General features: G+C 35.9%; 1 protein-coding gene across 1 annotated transcript in view; it reads left to right on the plus strand.

Annotated features, from left to right (window-relative positions):
* The window catches only part of sema3bl (sema domain, immunoglobulin domain (Ig), short basic domain, secreted, (semaphorin) 3bl), a 53,328-nt gene extending 41,769 nt beyond the window's left edge, over nt 1-11,559 (plus strand). Inside the window, exons 8-16 of the mRNA XM_017417789.3 lie at nt 21-135; nt 307-376; nt 688-832; nt 4,140-4,371; nt 4,547-4,638; nt 4,851-4,892; nt 4,976-5,201; nt 6,482-6,609; nt 8,248-11,559. Of these exons, the coding sequence (XP_017273278.1) occupies nt 21-135; nt 307-376; nt 688-832; nt 4,140-4,371; nt 4,547-4,638; nt 4,851-4,892; nt 4,976-5,201; nt 6,482-6,609; nt 8,248-8,748 (1,551 nt within the window). The 3' untranslated portion in view covers nt 8,749-11,559. The remainder of the gene's footprint in view (nt 1-20; nt 136-306; nt 377-687; nt 833-4,139; nt 4,372-4,546; nt 4,639-4,850; nt 4,893-4,975; nt 5,202-6,481; nt 6,610-8,247) is intronic.
* Nucleotides 11,560-14,144: the final 2,585 nt, after the last annotated feature.

Below are 14,144 nucleotides of genomic sequence, written 5' to 3' on the forward strand. Positions count from 1 at the left end.
TTTTCTGTATTTTCTTGCAGAATGATGTCGGAGGACAAAGAGTTCTGGTTAATAAATGGAGCACTTTCATAAAAGTGAGACTGGTCTGTTCGGTACCAGGGCCACATGGCATCGACACACACTTCAACCAGCTCGGTGAGACAAACTATCACGCCAAAAGCACTGAAATGAGATTTGGATTTGTATGCGCGTACATTCAGTAATGTTTAGCAGCGCTTCGTGGTTGCACGTTCTTGTACAACAATAGGTTTTGCAGAAATGCCTAAATGAACAAAGATTAACTGGAATTGTCTTATTGTGAAACAGAGGATGTTTTCCTGCTGAGGACAAAGGATGACAGGAACCCAGATATCTATGCAATATTCAGCACCATCAGGTAAACACACAACATGGTGTTCAGAAAAAAAAGGTTTGAAAATTAACCTTTTTTTTCCTGATTCATTGGCAATATTAGAGTAAAAACTTCATACTCATTTGGTTGTTTATGATTCAGTGCCTCTATCAGAAAAACTTCATGATTCGGGGTCAAACTGTTTTACAGCTTTACACAAATCCCATTAAAAGACTAACATTTCATATTTTCTCCTTTTATTTTCATTCAGTGATTTAACATCTTATCTTGACAAACTGATTTAGATGTGTATTCAACTTATAATGTAACATTTTCTGTGCTTCTCTCCTATTCAGTAACGTGTTTCAGGGCTTTGCTGTGTGTGTTTACCGCATGGCCGACATCAGAGAAGCTTTCAATGGACCTTTTGCTCATAAAGAGGGTCCTAACTATCAGTGGGGTCCTTATGAAGGCAGGGTCCCTTATCCAAGACCAGGAGTGGTAAGAGAAACATTTCCATACTATATCAATGCAACGTTTACTCACATGTGACAGTTTTATAGCCCAAATGAATTCATAACTATAGTGTTCTTCTTATGACGAGAGTGTATTGTACTGTTCAGGAATAATTTGGTAAAATGTTGGTCTTTATTATGCAGATGACAAATTAATTTGTCCTCTACTAATCTCAGTCATACGGACTACCAGAAATTACTATTTCTTTAAATAAACTATTTTTGTATTGGTAGAAAATGTATTTTAAACTGTCTGTGAAAGAATTGGTTCATTTAAACACTATTTTTTATTGTATAATTAAAGAAAATTAAAGCAAATTTCAAAACACAGCAGTGATAGAACAATTTAAAGCAGCCAAACAAAACTAAAACTTAAAAAAATAAATACATAATACATCAGGATAGCTGTAGTAAGCTTTCCTTGCAGTGTAACACAAAATCATCTGTAAGTGGTCATATCATAAAGATGCAAAAACTGAGAAATCCAAGACATCTTAAAACAAAATCAATTTAAAAACTACTTGTTTTATTTATTTTTGTTGCTTTAACATAGTGAAAATTTCCACAAATTACAACTTTGTGACACTTACAGCATGTGTTAAGAGTTGTCCTCAAACTGCAGTTTAAAAATTTCCAGCTAATGCAATTAATTCCTCACATCTAAATAAATTAGCTAAAAACAATCCATTGCAGTTAAAGCAAAACTGTCAGAAGACTGTCAAATAACTTGGTTGAACTTTACCCCACTGGAACAGCTACTGGTACCAGTTTCTGCAGAGTAATTCTACATCCAGCGACTTTGATGGATCTATAATGCTGCATGAAACTGCACACTTTCTCTGAACTTGTTCAGCTAAAACAGATGTGTGTAAGTAGCCTATAATTTCAGAAGCAGTTTTTATGTCCCATAGTAGGTACAAAAACAAAAGAGGAAAAATATTATGGGATAGAGAGGGTATAAAAGCATTAAATGTGAGGTGTAGAAAGTTTCCGTATTAGTAGAGTAAACTACTGTAAGTGGTAGAGCAGCTGTTGTGGCTGTACACAGCACAGACCCCTTTCCTGGTTTACATCCTGACTCTGAGTGGAGCCTCTTGCAAGTTCCCCCAACCGCATCACTGTAACTCAACCTTGTTAAACACATAAACACATGCATGCACGCAAACACATGCACACACGATGGTGTTGTATGTGCTATTCCACTTCATTAGCAGAGTGAATGAGAGAGCAGGGAGGCAGAAGATGATGAATAATGTGAGAACAGAGCAGACACCTCTGTGGTTTCACTCTGCTGACTCTCTGATTAACAGGAATGCAATGGTTTAAAATTTAGAGTCAAACAAAGAAACCTAAAGTGGATATTTTCAAAAAGTAGGGCAGGGACAAGGGGTGAGGAGACACTGATGGTGGGAAGAGAGTGATTATTTCGGCTGTACTGTTCAATATCCCACCTGGAGTTTTTTATGGAAGTAAAATATTTATCCATGTATTTAAAAAAATCTGATTTTCAGATCAGTTGAGACCATTTTTGCTGAAATTTACATTAAGACAAATTTGAGGTTAATACCAAGTGATCCTCATCACTGTCTCTGAATGTGCCAGTCTAAACATATGCAGTGATGGAAAGTTAAAACCTAATTTCACCTTCTTAAAATGTCATTTTGAAAGAAATTTAGTGCATATATATCCTCCCTATGATATTTACATTGGATTGAAACATTTCTGTACTTTGTTGAAATTTGTGTCAGTACTCATCCTTTAACAGACAAAATGATGGGATACTTTTTATTGCAGAGATGCCAAAGTTTTAAAAGTAATACCACAGGGTCTGGACAGAGGATATAAAAATATAAACTTTGATCGATATTCGTTTCTACCATTACATTCCTGTGTATGAATCAAACATGTTAAGTATTGTATCCACACAGAGCACTTGAGTTACATGGGTGTTTCTCTTGGAAAGAAGTATATATTTTTTATTCACTTTTTACAATTTTTTTCCCCCACCATTCTTTATAATTAAAAAAAAGGACTGGCAATGGCTCATTTGGACTCTTCAGGTCCCATCTTGACAGAAGTTTAAAATTTTGGATGCCATGATTTACTACCATTTTATTCTTCCCAATATAATTAGTTTGTTGTTAGTTAGCTTGGTATGAGAGTTAGAGTTGTGCAAATGGACGCACAAGTATGCTCACCATTCAATAAAGTTAAAAACATGAAAAATTAAATGACAGGTGTTTTTCATCCACTGCCTGCATTTCACACAATCACTTAACATTTAGCATGCTAATATGAAATGCAGTGGAGAAACAACATGCTGTTGTGAGAAACCTACAGTTATTTACGCCAAATGTTTTACAGTCTCAGAAAAAAGGAAATTTTGAGCACAGTCATGGTATTAATGGCCACTTTCACAGGCCTATCAAAAATAAAACCATGAGGAGCATTAATGTAAAAGTAAACGTTGTTTGACTGATTACATGCCTTTACTTGAACAGCTGCCATTGATGTTACTGCCTGTAAAGATCTTTCCGTCTGATTTCTGCCTTGTCTTTGATCACAGTAAATTCTCTCTAAGTTGCATCATTCTTCTAGAAAAGTGGCAACGTTCTGAAGAGTGAAGCTTTGGTACAACAAACGAACGAACCATCACTCATGATGGGTTTTGGCACCAACAGAAAAGGATGGAGTCGGCTGACATTTTTCTTTTCCTCACTTGTTTTAAACTAATAAAAAACACTTGCCTTGAAAATTATTGGGAAAAAAGTCGATCCTGCATAACATAGGCTTTAGCTGTGTTGTTAAAAAATACAGATCTATATCATGATCAAACTCAAAGTTCATAGAGTTCATGTATTTTCTTTGGACTTTGTTAAGCTCTCTTTATTATTTGAGTCATGCAATGAACCTGCCAAGTACCAGCACACTGATTTTCTTATTCGTATAGTGGCACAGACTGAAAAATTTCTTTATTTCCTTTGGAGATCATTCCAAGACTGAATGTCTTTTCAGTGGTCACAAACTTTTATCCAGTTTTTAAGCACAATAAAACTTCTAACGAGGGTTTTTATACGTTAAGACCGTAATTAGGCTTTAGTTTGTTTGGAGAGCACGCCCCCAAGTTGAGTGTAAAATGGTAAGAGTTTGGAGCCAGTATGAAAAAATGGCCAGAAATTGGCTTCAAAACTTTCTTTTTCCTCACTTTCACTGTGAAATCAGTCAAAAACTGCCTTTAAACTATTTCTACACATTTTCTTTGTTCTTCACATTTCTCAACCTTGTCTTTTTAGTGCCCAAGTAAAATCACCAACCAGCCTGGCAGAGAATTTGGCAGCACAAAGGACTTCCCTGATTCAGTGCTGCACTTCGCTCGCAGCCACCCGTTGATGTGGAGGTCGGTGTATCCAGCCCTGCGCCAGCCTGTGCTTGTGAAGGCCAACATTCCTTACAAGCTGAAACAAATTGTAGTTGACAGGGTTGAGGCAGAAGACGGGCAGTATGATGTCATGTTCATTGGTACAGGTAGGCACATGTGATCCAGTGCCTTTCTAAAGGACAAAACTTGTCAACCGTTATGATTATTTTTGGATGTTTTCGTTAAAAATAAGATTTTGACACACATCACACTGGAGCATAAAACGTTAGACAATAAAATGCACCTGAACCTATCAGTGATGTGTTTGCTTTGTTCTTTCAGATGTTGGGAGAGTATTGAAGGTGATTGCTCTGCATTCTGGAAACAGTTTAGAAACAGAAGAGGTTACACTGGAGGAGCTACAAGTCTTCAAGGTAAGTTTTATCTCAACATGTACGGAAATAAATGTACAGTATGCAACTGTCCTTCTTACTCAGTCTTTTTTATACAAGTCATCCATAGATATGTGTAGATAATATTTATTTCAGCATTTTTTGTATTCTAAAGAAGTACTTTAAATTTACTAAAAACACATTATTTTCTTCCCTGCTTTTAATTAACTGATTTTTTTTTTTCTTTCTTTCAGGCGCCAAATTCTATTACATCAATGGAGATATCTGTGAAAAGGGTGAGTTCATTTAACTAGGACTTGCTTCTATCTAAATAAAAATCTTTTCCTCACAAATGGTCTCCTTTCTTCCTCTCAAACAGCAAGCCCTGTATGTGGGCTCTCCAGCAGGTGTGGCGCAGGTGAAGCTGCATCGCTGTGAGACGTATGGGAAAGTCTGCGCCGAGTGCTGCTTGGCCAGAGACCCTTACTGTGCATGGGATGGATCGTCCTGTGCACGGTTTGTTCCTAACAGCAAACGTCGCTACCGCAGACAGGACATTCGGCACGGAAACCCCGTTCTGCAGTGTGTAGATCAGAGTCCAAGTGGTATGTGGGCCTTACCTTTTCTGGATCAGTTTCTTCCTGGTGTATCTTTGGCAAGCTTGGGAACCTCATGTTGGCAAGGTTCTCAGTTTCTGCTGGAGATTTTGTTTAGATTAAAACGTTGATTTAGTGTAAACGAAAAGCTTCTGAAGTTTGATATGTTTTGGCAGATTTATGGAATCTGTTTCCAGGCTTTCTGCTCAGCTGAGCTATTTGGGTATTAACCAAAACGGTGAAATCTTCTTCTGTTATTGGAAACAGATTGAGATGTCGCTGTATTTTCTGTGATTGCATTAGAAATGAGAAGACTCATCTGAATGCTCAGATTAAATAAGTAAAAGGAACGGGTTTTTATGTAGCCAAGTGTTAAGCCTATTTCTTTTTAAAAGGATATCTAACTCTGAAAGTTTCACAAATATTTGTCACTGTACAGCAAAATATAAGAGAACAGAATAAAAAAAAATAAAGGTGAATGAAGAAAATGTGAGAGGACGCCCATGCAAATGTAGAATTAGCCAAGAGGGAAAAAAGGCGTGTTTAAGTGTTTGCTCACCTGAGTGTGAGGATGTGAGGTGATGAGAGCTGGCTCCATTCAAGCCTCCGGGTGAACCGTGATTGGCCAGGCCATTTTTAGGTTGGATTTTTGTTCAAGCGACGTTTCAAGAGGTTTGTGTTGCTAAGTCTGATATTTTACCTTAAATTGACTTTACTAAGTGTGCTTGAACTTTCACGCTATTTTTAAGCAAAGTTGGTTTTGAAGAGGTTTTTTTTTTACAGAAAATGGGGAGGAGACAGATAAAAGTTTTTAAATGCAATTTTATTGAACATTACCATGGAGTATTACCTCAACAACAAAAAAATACACAAGATTAGTACAAGAGGTGAAATATGGTAGCACACTGCCCTGACAGTGTCTAGATGGTTTAGTAAGATTTGTTGTTAAAATATAGATCACAATGCATGGGCCCTTCAATTTATGAAGAGTGTTAGATTTGATTTAAAGTGTTTCCCCTGAAATAGTTTTAAAGTTATTCATTTGAGTGTTTATTGTCAAATCACTTTATTAGCTTATTAGACTGGAAACTGATTTGCTTTGGTCTTCCTTTGGCACACAGTGCAGTCTCTCCAAAATTATTCTAAAAAATCTAATTTTAGAATAAATTCAGGAGCAGCAAAAGAGATTGTGGAAATTCTTATTAGAAATATTTAAATTTCAGTTTTGCTTTGAATGATTCCTTTTTTTTGCTTTCACTTAAATGCCTGTTTTCTTTTTCCACGAGAAGACCTGGATGTGACAGAAGACAAGGTGGTTTATGGGACTGAGAAAAACAGCACCTTCCTGGAGTGTGTTCCTCGCTCGCCACAGGCTACAATCACATGGCTGGTCCAACGTGAAGACCGCAAGGAAGAGGTGAGACAATGAGTCATAGCAATCGCATTAAAAAAAATCTAAATCAGGATAATAAAATATGTGTATGACAGGAGGAAAGAGGAAACGTGTTCATAGGTGGGGTGAAACTTCTGAGGAACGGAGGCCTAATTAACTGCCTGTAAAAAGCAGATTAGTGTGTAATTTTGGCATGAGGTTGACACATTTGACAGCCATTTGACATGTGGTTTAAATTAAGCAGTTTTATTTCAAAGAAAAGTGCACAATTGCTCTGTTTCTTGAATAAACAGTGATTTTTTTTTTGCAAACCTCAACTGCATGCCACTGACAGATCAGGTGTCGGTTAATGCCTACAAGCAACTGCGACTTCAATACAAAGCTGTAAAGCTGTTTAAAGTTCTGTTTAGAAAAGGATGTAGCTTTGTGTGTCCACACCCTCAGAGATCTTTCACCCATTCAAGGTTAATGTGCCGCAGTCACTCATGCAGGTTTTAAGGAATTACCACCCCTCTTCGTTTCCCTGTAAACAAACGTTAGCTGATCGGACTGCCGTGCTTGTGTTGGCACAGAGGGACAGCCCGAGAGGCAAAGGGATAGAAAATCTAAAAATATGCAAGGCAGGAGGTAGAAAATACAGAGAATGAATGTAAAGGGGTGGTATAAAGACTAGTTGGTATATGACAGATAGAAAGGAAACAATTAGGAAAAAGCAGAAAAAGAGGCTTTTATGCGACATTCATGGTGTTGATAATTAAAGATGACATTCTTATTTTTGCCTTACACAGTGTCAAATAGTCAATTTGTTTTCTCCAACAGAGAAGGTTGCTTATATGGAATTAAGACATAATTAACATATTCTAAGTGATCATTTATCAGCTCTTCTTCATGTTCATTTAAATTCAACAGAAAAAATAGATACAAATATGGAAACATTAGAATGTAAAATAGAAAGATGTCATATACGCAATGTCGTCTATATCTCATACCAAATTATTGAAATACTGACCACATCATTTATTTTGTCTGTTTTGTTCATCTGTTCCACATCTTTGATTTTTTACAGATGGAATTTGACAAAACCTTTCAAACTGTATTTGCATTTGTTGCTTTCACAGACCAAACTACAACCTTTGGAGAGAAAAAAAAGGGAATCGGGAAAACTGGCGCTGTCAGATATGATAAAAACGTTTCGTTTTACTCACAAATGTCCTTTTTTCTTTTTTTTTTAAATAATTACACTGTGTTTCTGTTTTTCCCAGATTAAAATTGGGGAAAATGTATAATCAGTCGTAAAAAAATTTTAATTTTGAGCAACAATAGGTCCTAAGTTAAAAAGTTTACAAGGGCCAAAGGGCAGCAATTATGTACTGTGAACTATTAGATTAAAGTTATATTATTAATAAGTGATTAAGCTGCAGATAGTGATGATTTGTAGCATGTCAGGTAAAAAAACAGAGGATAATCATTATCATTCCCTTTATACTAAATGCACAAGTAGAAAGTGACATTTTGGAAACTTTACATTCCATGTATGTAAAAAAATGTCAGTGGTTTACTCAGATAACCTGTCAAAAGCCTTCAGAGCATTTCAGTCAGAATGTGTGTAAAATCAAATATAAATACCAGAAAATAAACATATTCTTCTTCTGCGTCTCTCAGGTGAAGCTGGACGATCGTGTGATGTCAACAGAACAGGGTCTGCTGTTTCGTCATCTCTTCCGTCAGGATGAAGGCACGTACATCTGCCGCTCTCGAGAGCATGGCTTCACACAAACGCTGGCTCGCATCAACCTGGAAGTCCTCCAGGGGGACACTGTGGACGAGATGATGGCACGGGACAACTCAGGGCACTCGGACACATTCAAAGGAAGCTTCAGGCCCTGGATGCCGTGCAACACGTACAGCAGGGGTGGTTCACCAAGCCAAATTGGCCAGTCGCGTACATGGTTCAAGGACATCATGCAGCTCATTGGGCCGTCAAACCTGCCACACGTGGAGGAGTACTGTGAGAGGATGTGGTGCAATGACAAGCTCCGGAGGAAACACAAGGGCATGCTGGAGAAATATCGTCAAGCACAAGAGAGCGCTAAGAAGGCTCGTGGCAAGAGCTCTGGTGAACGGAACCGGACACCACGAGATCTAAGGACCCGGGAGGTGTAGCACGGTGGGAAATGGAGGAATGTAATGAAACAAGAAAACCCCTCATTTTTGTGAATATGGATTTGGGTCAAAATCAGAGGCACAAAATTAAAGACCAGCCTAATAATTTGATTTCAAAAAATTGGGGGGATTACTCTTTTTTTAACTTTAAAAGTAACACAATCTGTGAATTTAGGGTATAAAAAAGGAAAGAAAGCTAGATCCACATGAGTTTTATATCTGTAGATGAATGAAAAGAAAGTTCAGCTTAAATTGAAAATCTCCAGCATGTTTTGCTCCACATGCCAGCAATAAGCTAACATGTGTTCATTATTGTCATAAAAATTATAAGGAGGTTTAAATTTTGTGAAATTGTTAGGAGCGTGTAAAAGCTGGGTTCTTAGCCGTCACTCAAAGGCTGAGCTACCTTTTTTTTAGGAGAGACAGCTTAAGAGACTTATTCTGAACTGAACAACTTGTTGCATATTTCACAACATCAGCATCAACAAGGAAAAGAGACATTGTTTTTTGTTGTGCTCTAAGGATGCTTTATAAATCGGACACCTTCCCTCACATTTTATTTTTCCTTTCATACTAAAGTTATGTTTGTAATAAAGACATCAGAACTTCTCAAATCACAGATTTTTTTAAACATTTTTTTAGACTTTCTTAATGTTTCATCTTTGCTTTTCATCCCAACAGACTCTTATAAACATTTAGAATTTTGGCTATCATCAAACCATTTGTTGACTTTTGAAACCCTTCTACTCACAATCCAACCACTGGATCCTTTTTTTTTCTTTGTATACATGTTCTGTGTCTTTTATCTTGCTCTAACTTAGCCCATAACTAGCTTTTCAGGATATTTAACAATAAACTAGTGAAATTCACACACACACACACACACTGGCATTACATGAAATTTCAGTCGCCTTTTATGAACGCCTAAGCTAAGCTAACGCAAACTAAAAGCTGTCATAAGACGACTGTTGATGGTTCAACAGATTTGGGGCACATGGGTTTGTTTTTTTTAATTTTTTTGGACAAATTTTCATGAAACACTAGCTAAAGATCAAAAGCACACCACACATAAACATAGATAATTCTCTGTTATTTATGTTTAGTTTACATGAGTTAACAACTCTTAGAATATATACCTACTGGCTACAACACCAAAATTACTTGGATAAAATACAAGTCCTGCCAAAAATGATCAGACACAACAGCTTCAAACCTCCTTGTTGTACTTGTAACGTTCGGCACAAAGATGTTCTGCAGACATTTTGGTTTTTGTAGTATGCATGCATGGACCTTTTGGATGAGACTTTTTCTAGTGCATCTTGGTGATGCTTTGCCATGTGGATCAGGAACGTTTAAAGGTTAGTGAACATTTTGTGCTTTTAGACGAATTCATTCAGCATGTTTAGAAATCTTATAAAGTGTGCTGTCTTGTTGAAGGAACAAAGTGTCATAACTGAACACTGCATTACAAAAGAAGATGCCAGATTTTATTTAAATCAACTCTGTGGTTTTATTGTGTTTGACTTGAATCTCAGATAATCGCTCATTTTACTTCCCTAAGGTAAACCTCTGAAACTCACTGTAATGAACAGGAATTCATACTAAGAGACAATTTAAAAAATACAAACTGGAATCGTATGCTTGTCTGCTCCAATTTTATTTTAATTGACAATAAAATGTCAGTATATGATTTAAATGTATTTCACAAAGATTACCCCTGTTCCTAAAAGAATTTGTCATGTCTAATCACTAGATTTAAGAAAAAATTACACAAGCCAACATCTGACATTAAACTCTTTTCATTTCTATAGTTTAAGTCTAAGTTTTTCACAAACAATAAGATCTGGTTAATGGGTTATTTTGTGCTTTGTAAATACTACTTTTAAAAATCCATATAATTATCGCCAACTTTGTTGTTTAAAATTTAAGTTTATTTTACCAAAGTAAGATCAGAGTTTAAGTGGTGTGGCTGAGGTGAAAGGTGTAACTAAGTCTAAGTAAAAAAGAGATTGAGAAAAAAAAAAGATAAGCTCTTCTGTGGTATTTTGTGAAATATGTCTATGTTACAGGTTTGGAAATGGCACAAAATCCTTCAAACTTATTTAGTCTGTTTTTCAGTTTTGAAAAACACTCTTCACAACATAATATTTGTGTCTAAGAAATCTAACACTAATCAGTTGAGGAGAACCAAATGTTTTCTGACACTGATGAGGTTCGAGTTTAGTTTTGGCACAAAGAAAAACGAAATGCTGGTTTGTTGCTTAAAAAGTAAAGAAAGTGTTGGGAAGCAACACTAACACCAGTTAACCTGGTGGTCTTTGAGGTGAAAGGAATGACTTCTCAGAGAATGAAAGTGTGATATTTTCCTCTTCTCTAAGGTACTATTATTCACTATTTTTAAAAAGTGACCCTCAAATGATGTTTGTACAGAATATTTAGACACATGCTTTACTTTTAGCTACACTTTTTTTTTAAAACAAACAAAACAATTCCTGATTAACAAAGATGAAAGAAAATTCTTTCAAACATTTTTGTATTTCACAGTTATCCTATAAATTCATGGAAACAGCCTTGGAAAAATAAAATAACCCTCTATTAGATGTGGTTGTAAAAAAATATGTAAGCTTTTGTTCTTTAAACTCTGAAATACCATTTTTTAATGGGTGAAATAAGTGTTCACTTTTGTTACTGTGATTGTAAAGTAACATGTAAAAGTGCTCAAACAGTTTTTCTAAAAAAAAAAAAACTATAAGTAACTATTGGCACAAATCTTTCAGAGTAAGTGAAATGACTGAATGCAGTTATTGTTTTGTATGCAGACCAAGTAAATCCATCAAAAATGTAGTTGTTGTGCAGCTGAAACCAGTTTGTGGTATTGCATATGACATCTATAAGTTTCAGTTGTTGTTTTTTTTTTTCTTCTGAAACACTTTGGACTCGCAGCAGTTGTTGCCTTCATGTCCAACTGTGGTATTTGATGTTGTGTTTGTGTGTAAGTAGATAAAGCTGATAGATTTGTCATTAATATTGTGATAGTGTACTGAAAAACTGGGGCAACAGGTTTTAATTCAACCAGTCTGGTTATAGAGACTTATTTATCCTCCTTGAGTGGTTGCATTCTTTTTACAAGATGACTACATCCTCTGACGTTCACAACTACCCTGCATCATGTAGATGAATTTAAATAAAAGACAGTAGTTGCAATTTAAACCTTTACAACATATGGTAAGCAATCTAATACCCAATACCTCCGTAAGTTAAATTGGTCTTTCATTTTTCGGAGATAAACCTTCCTCCAAAAGGAGTGAAAGGTTTTGGGTCAAAAACCTAAATCCTAAACAAACAAAAAAAATAAAAACAAAACAGAAGCCCAGATGTTTTGTTTCTATTATTTTTGGATTCACCATGCCCGGATGACTGAGAATCTACACCAGCTCAGTGAACTGTTCCAAGTGTGAGCTGGTCACAGTATGTAAGAAAGAAATGAATTGTGTATTTATATTTTATTTAAGTGCTTTTCTACCATGCATGCCATAAAGTTGTATACTATTTAACACAATTAAAAGTGGATCTTTTTAACATTAAAAGTGACTCCCAGCAAGTTTGTTGAGGATGAAACTCTGTTGTGTTTTGGCAAGACTAGACTAATGGCACTAGTTATAAATGTTCAAACTGTTTACTGTGGTAAACTGAGAAATACTCTGTTTGACATTAAATCGGCAACATGCAGACTACACACCTGCCAGGCGGTCATTTGGCATTCACTGGTGGGGTGGAAGAGACTGGCTTCTTTTCCCATGTCTTTCATTTGTTATTTTCAAATTTGTGTCATTTTTAGCCTGTGAAGGCTAAGATATTCTTGGCCTAAAAGCAGAAAAAAAAATCAGCCTTCTACGTTTAGAAGAGCCACTGTTTACACAGTCATTGGATCATTTTTACATCACTGTACATTTAACTTTTGGTAAGCTGATACATGTAATAGATCTTCTTACAATATTATGCAGAACACATATGCATATGTTAGGTGGTATTAGCACGAAATCTTATGTGTGTACTTCACAGCCTTTATAATAGTAAAAAGATGTGTGTGCAAGTGATTCAAAAAGTTATGAGCCCAGTGCTGACCCATTACGTTACCCATTGACTGCATCTGGTTATGCATGTGATTGGAGGCTAATTGGGCTGTAACATCTGGAAATCTGGACTAACCAGGACTGCTTGTCACTTTATCAAACACACTATCACATAAAAGTACAACATAAACCAGACCTTCAATGCAACTACACACCCTGTTGATTGCCACAGAATGGATGCATATCTATTAACACAGAAATGAAATTTGCCTCCATCCAAATTACGTGAGTATGTATGCAGAAAGCCATTTATGACATTAGTCTTCAGTGTTTCATAGTGAAGAAAGTTTGACTTATTTAGCTTGAGATATCCATGAATGAATAAATAAATACACACATGCACAAAGTAAATCAAGACAAATCAGTGGCAAATACGTATCCTGGCAAATATAGGTACATGAGATTCCTGAGAGTTTTTCTACAGATCCCATCATAAAGAATGTTTTTCATTAAGAACAAAAAACAAATTTGAAAAACACACCAAACCCATGGACAGATAACTTGAGTGTCTATAAATAATAATATTAAAACAATGTAGTAGTTGTCTCCAGCTCCACCACAATCCTAAATGTAAAATGTTTTTTATATCTAATTTAATGTATAAAACCACAGACATATAAATCATGATCTAAGTCTATTTGGTTCAAAATGAATTTAAAAACTCGCTCAAGATAAATTGGTTGCAGTTGTTCTTTCTTGTCTTTACTCTATTTTACGAGCTTTTTTTTCAGAATTTAATTTACCTTTGACCACTGATGTCATTCTAAATTTTTATTTTTGCCTCATTTTAAAGTTACAGATGTTTTGTTTCTCACTACTAGCACATGACAAACCAACATCCCCTGCCAGCTGGTTCTGTTTGGGTCATATTAACTTTGTTGGAGGGGATTGTGGTGTCTCGTTTGACAGTGATCTACATTTTGAGCAGCAAACCTCCAAACTTTAACTTTTTTTTGACAGAGACCATTTTTGTCTCATTGTGGTTAGATTACTGCAACAGCTTCGCTGCAATCCTGAACTTATTTATTTGCTCCAGATTTTAAATCACCCAGCGTCCAGGCTCAGATAACATGATCCCATCATTATTTACATTAGCTTACATTGTGTTTTTACAGTTAAAAAAGATTTTAAACCTTTTAAGATCAACTTAATTTACAACCCCGATCGCATTACACACACAACCCTCTTTCCATTTTAAAAGTTATTTGGAATCTGAAAAGGAAAGAGCTACCCTTGGATATGAAGTTGGTTCTTTCCATAACT

This window comes from Kryptolebias marmoratus, linkage group LG8 (assembly GCF_001649575.2).
Source record: "Kryptolebias marmoratus isolate JLee-2015 linkage group LG8, ASM164957v2, whole genome shotgun sequence".
In the NCBI taxonomy this organism is placed as follows: domain Eukaryota; kingdom Metazoa; phylum Chordata; class Actinopteri; order Cyprinodontiformes; family Rivulidae; genus Kryptolebias; species Kryptolebias marmoratus.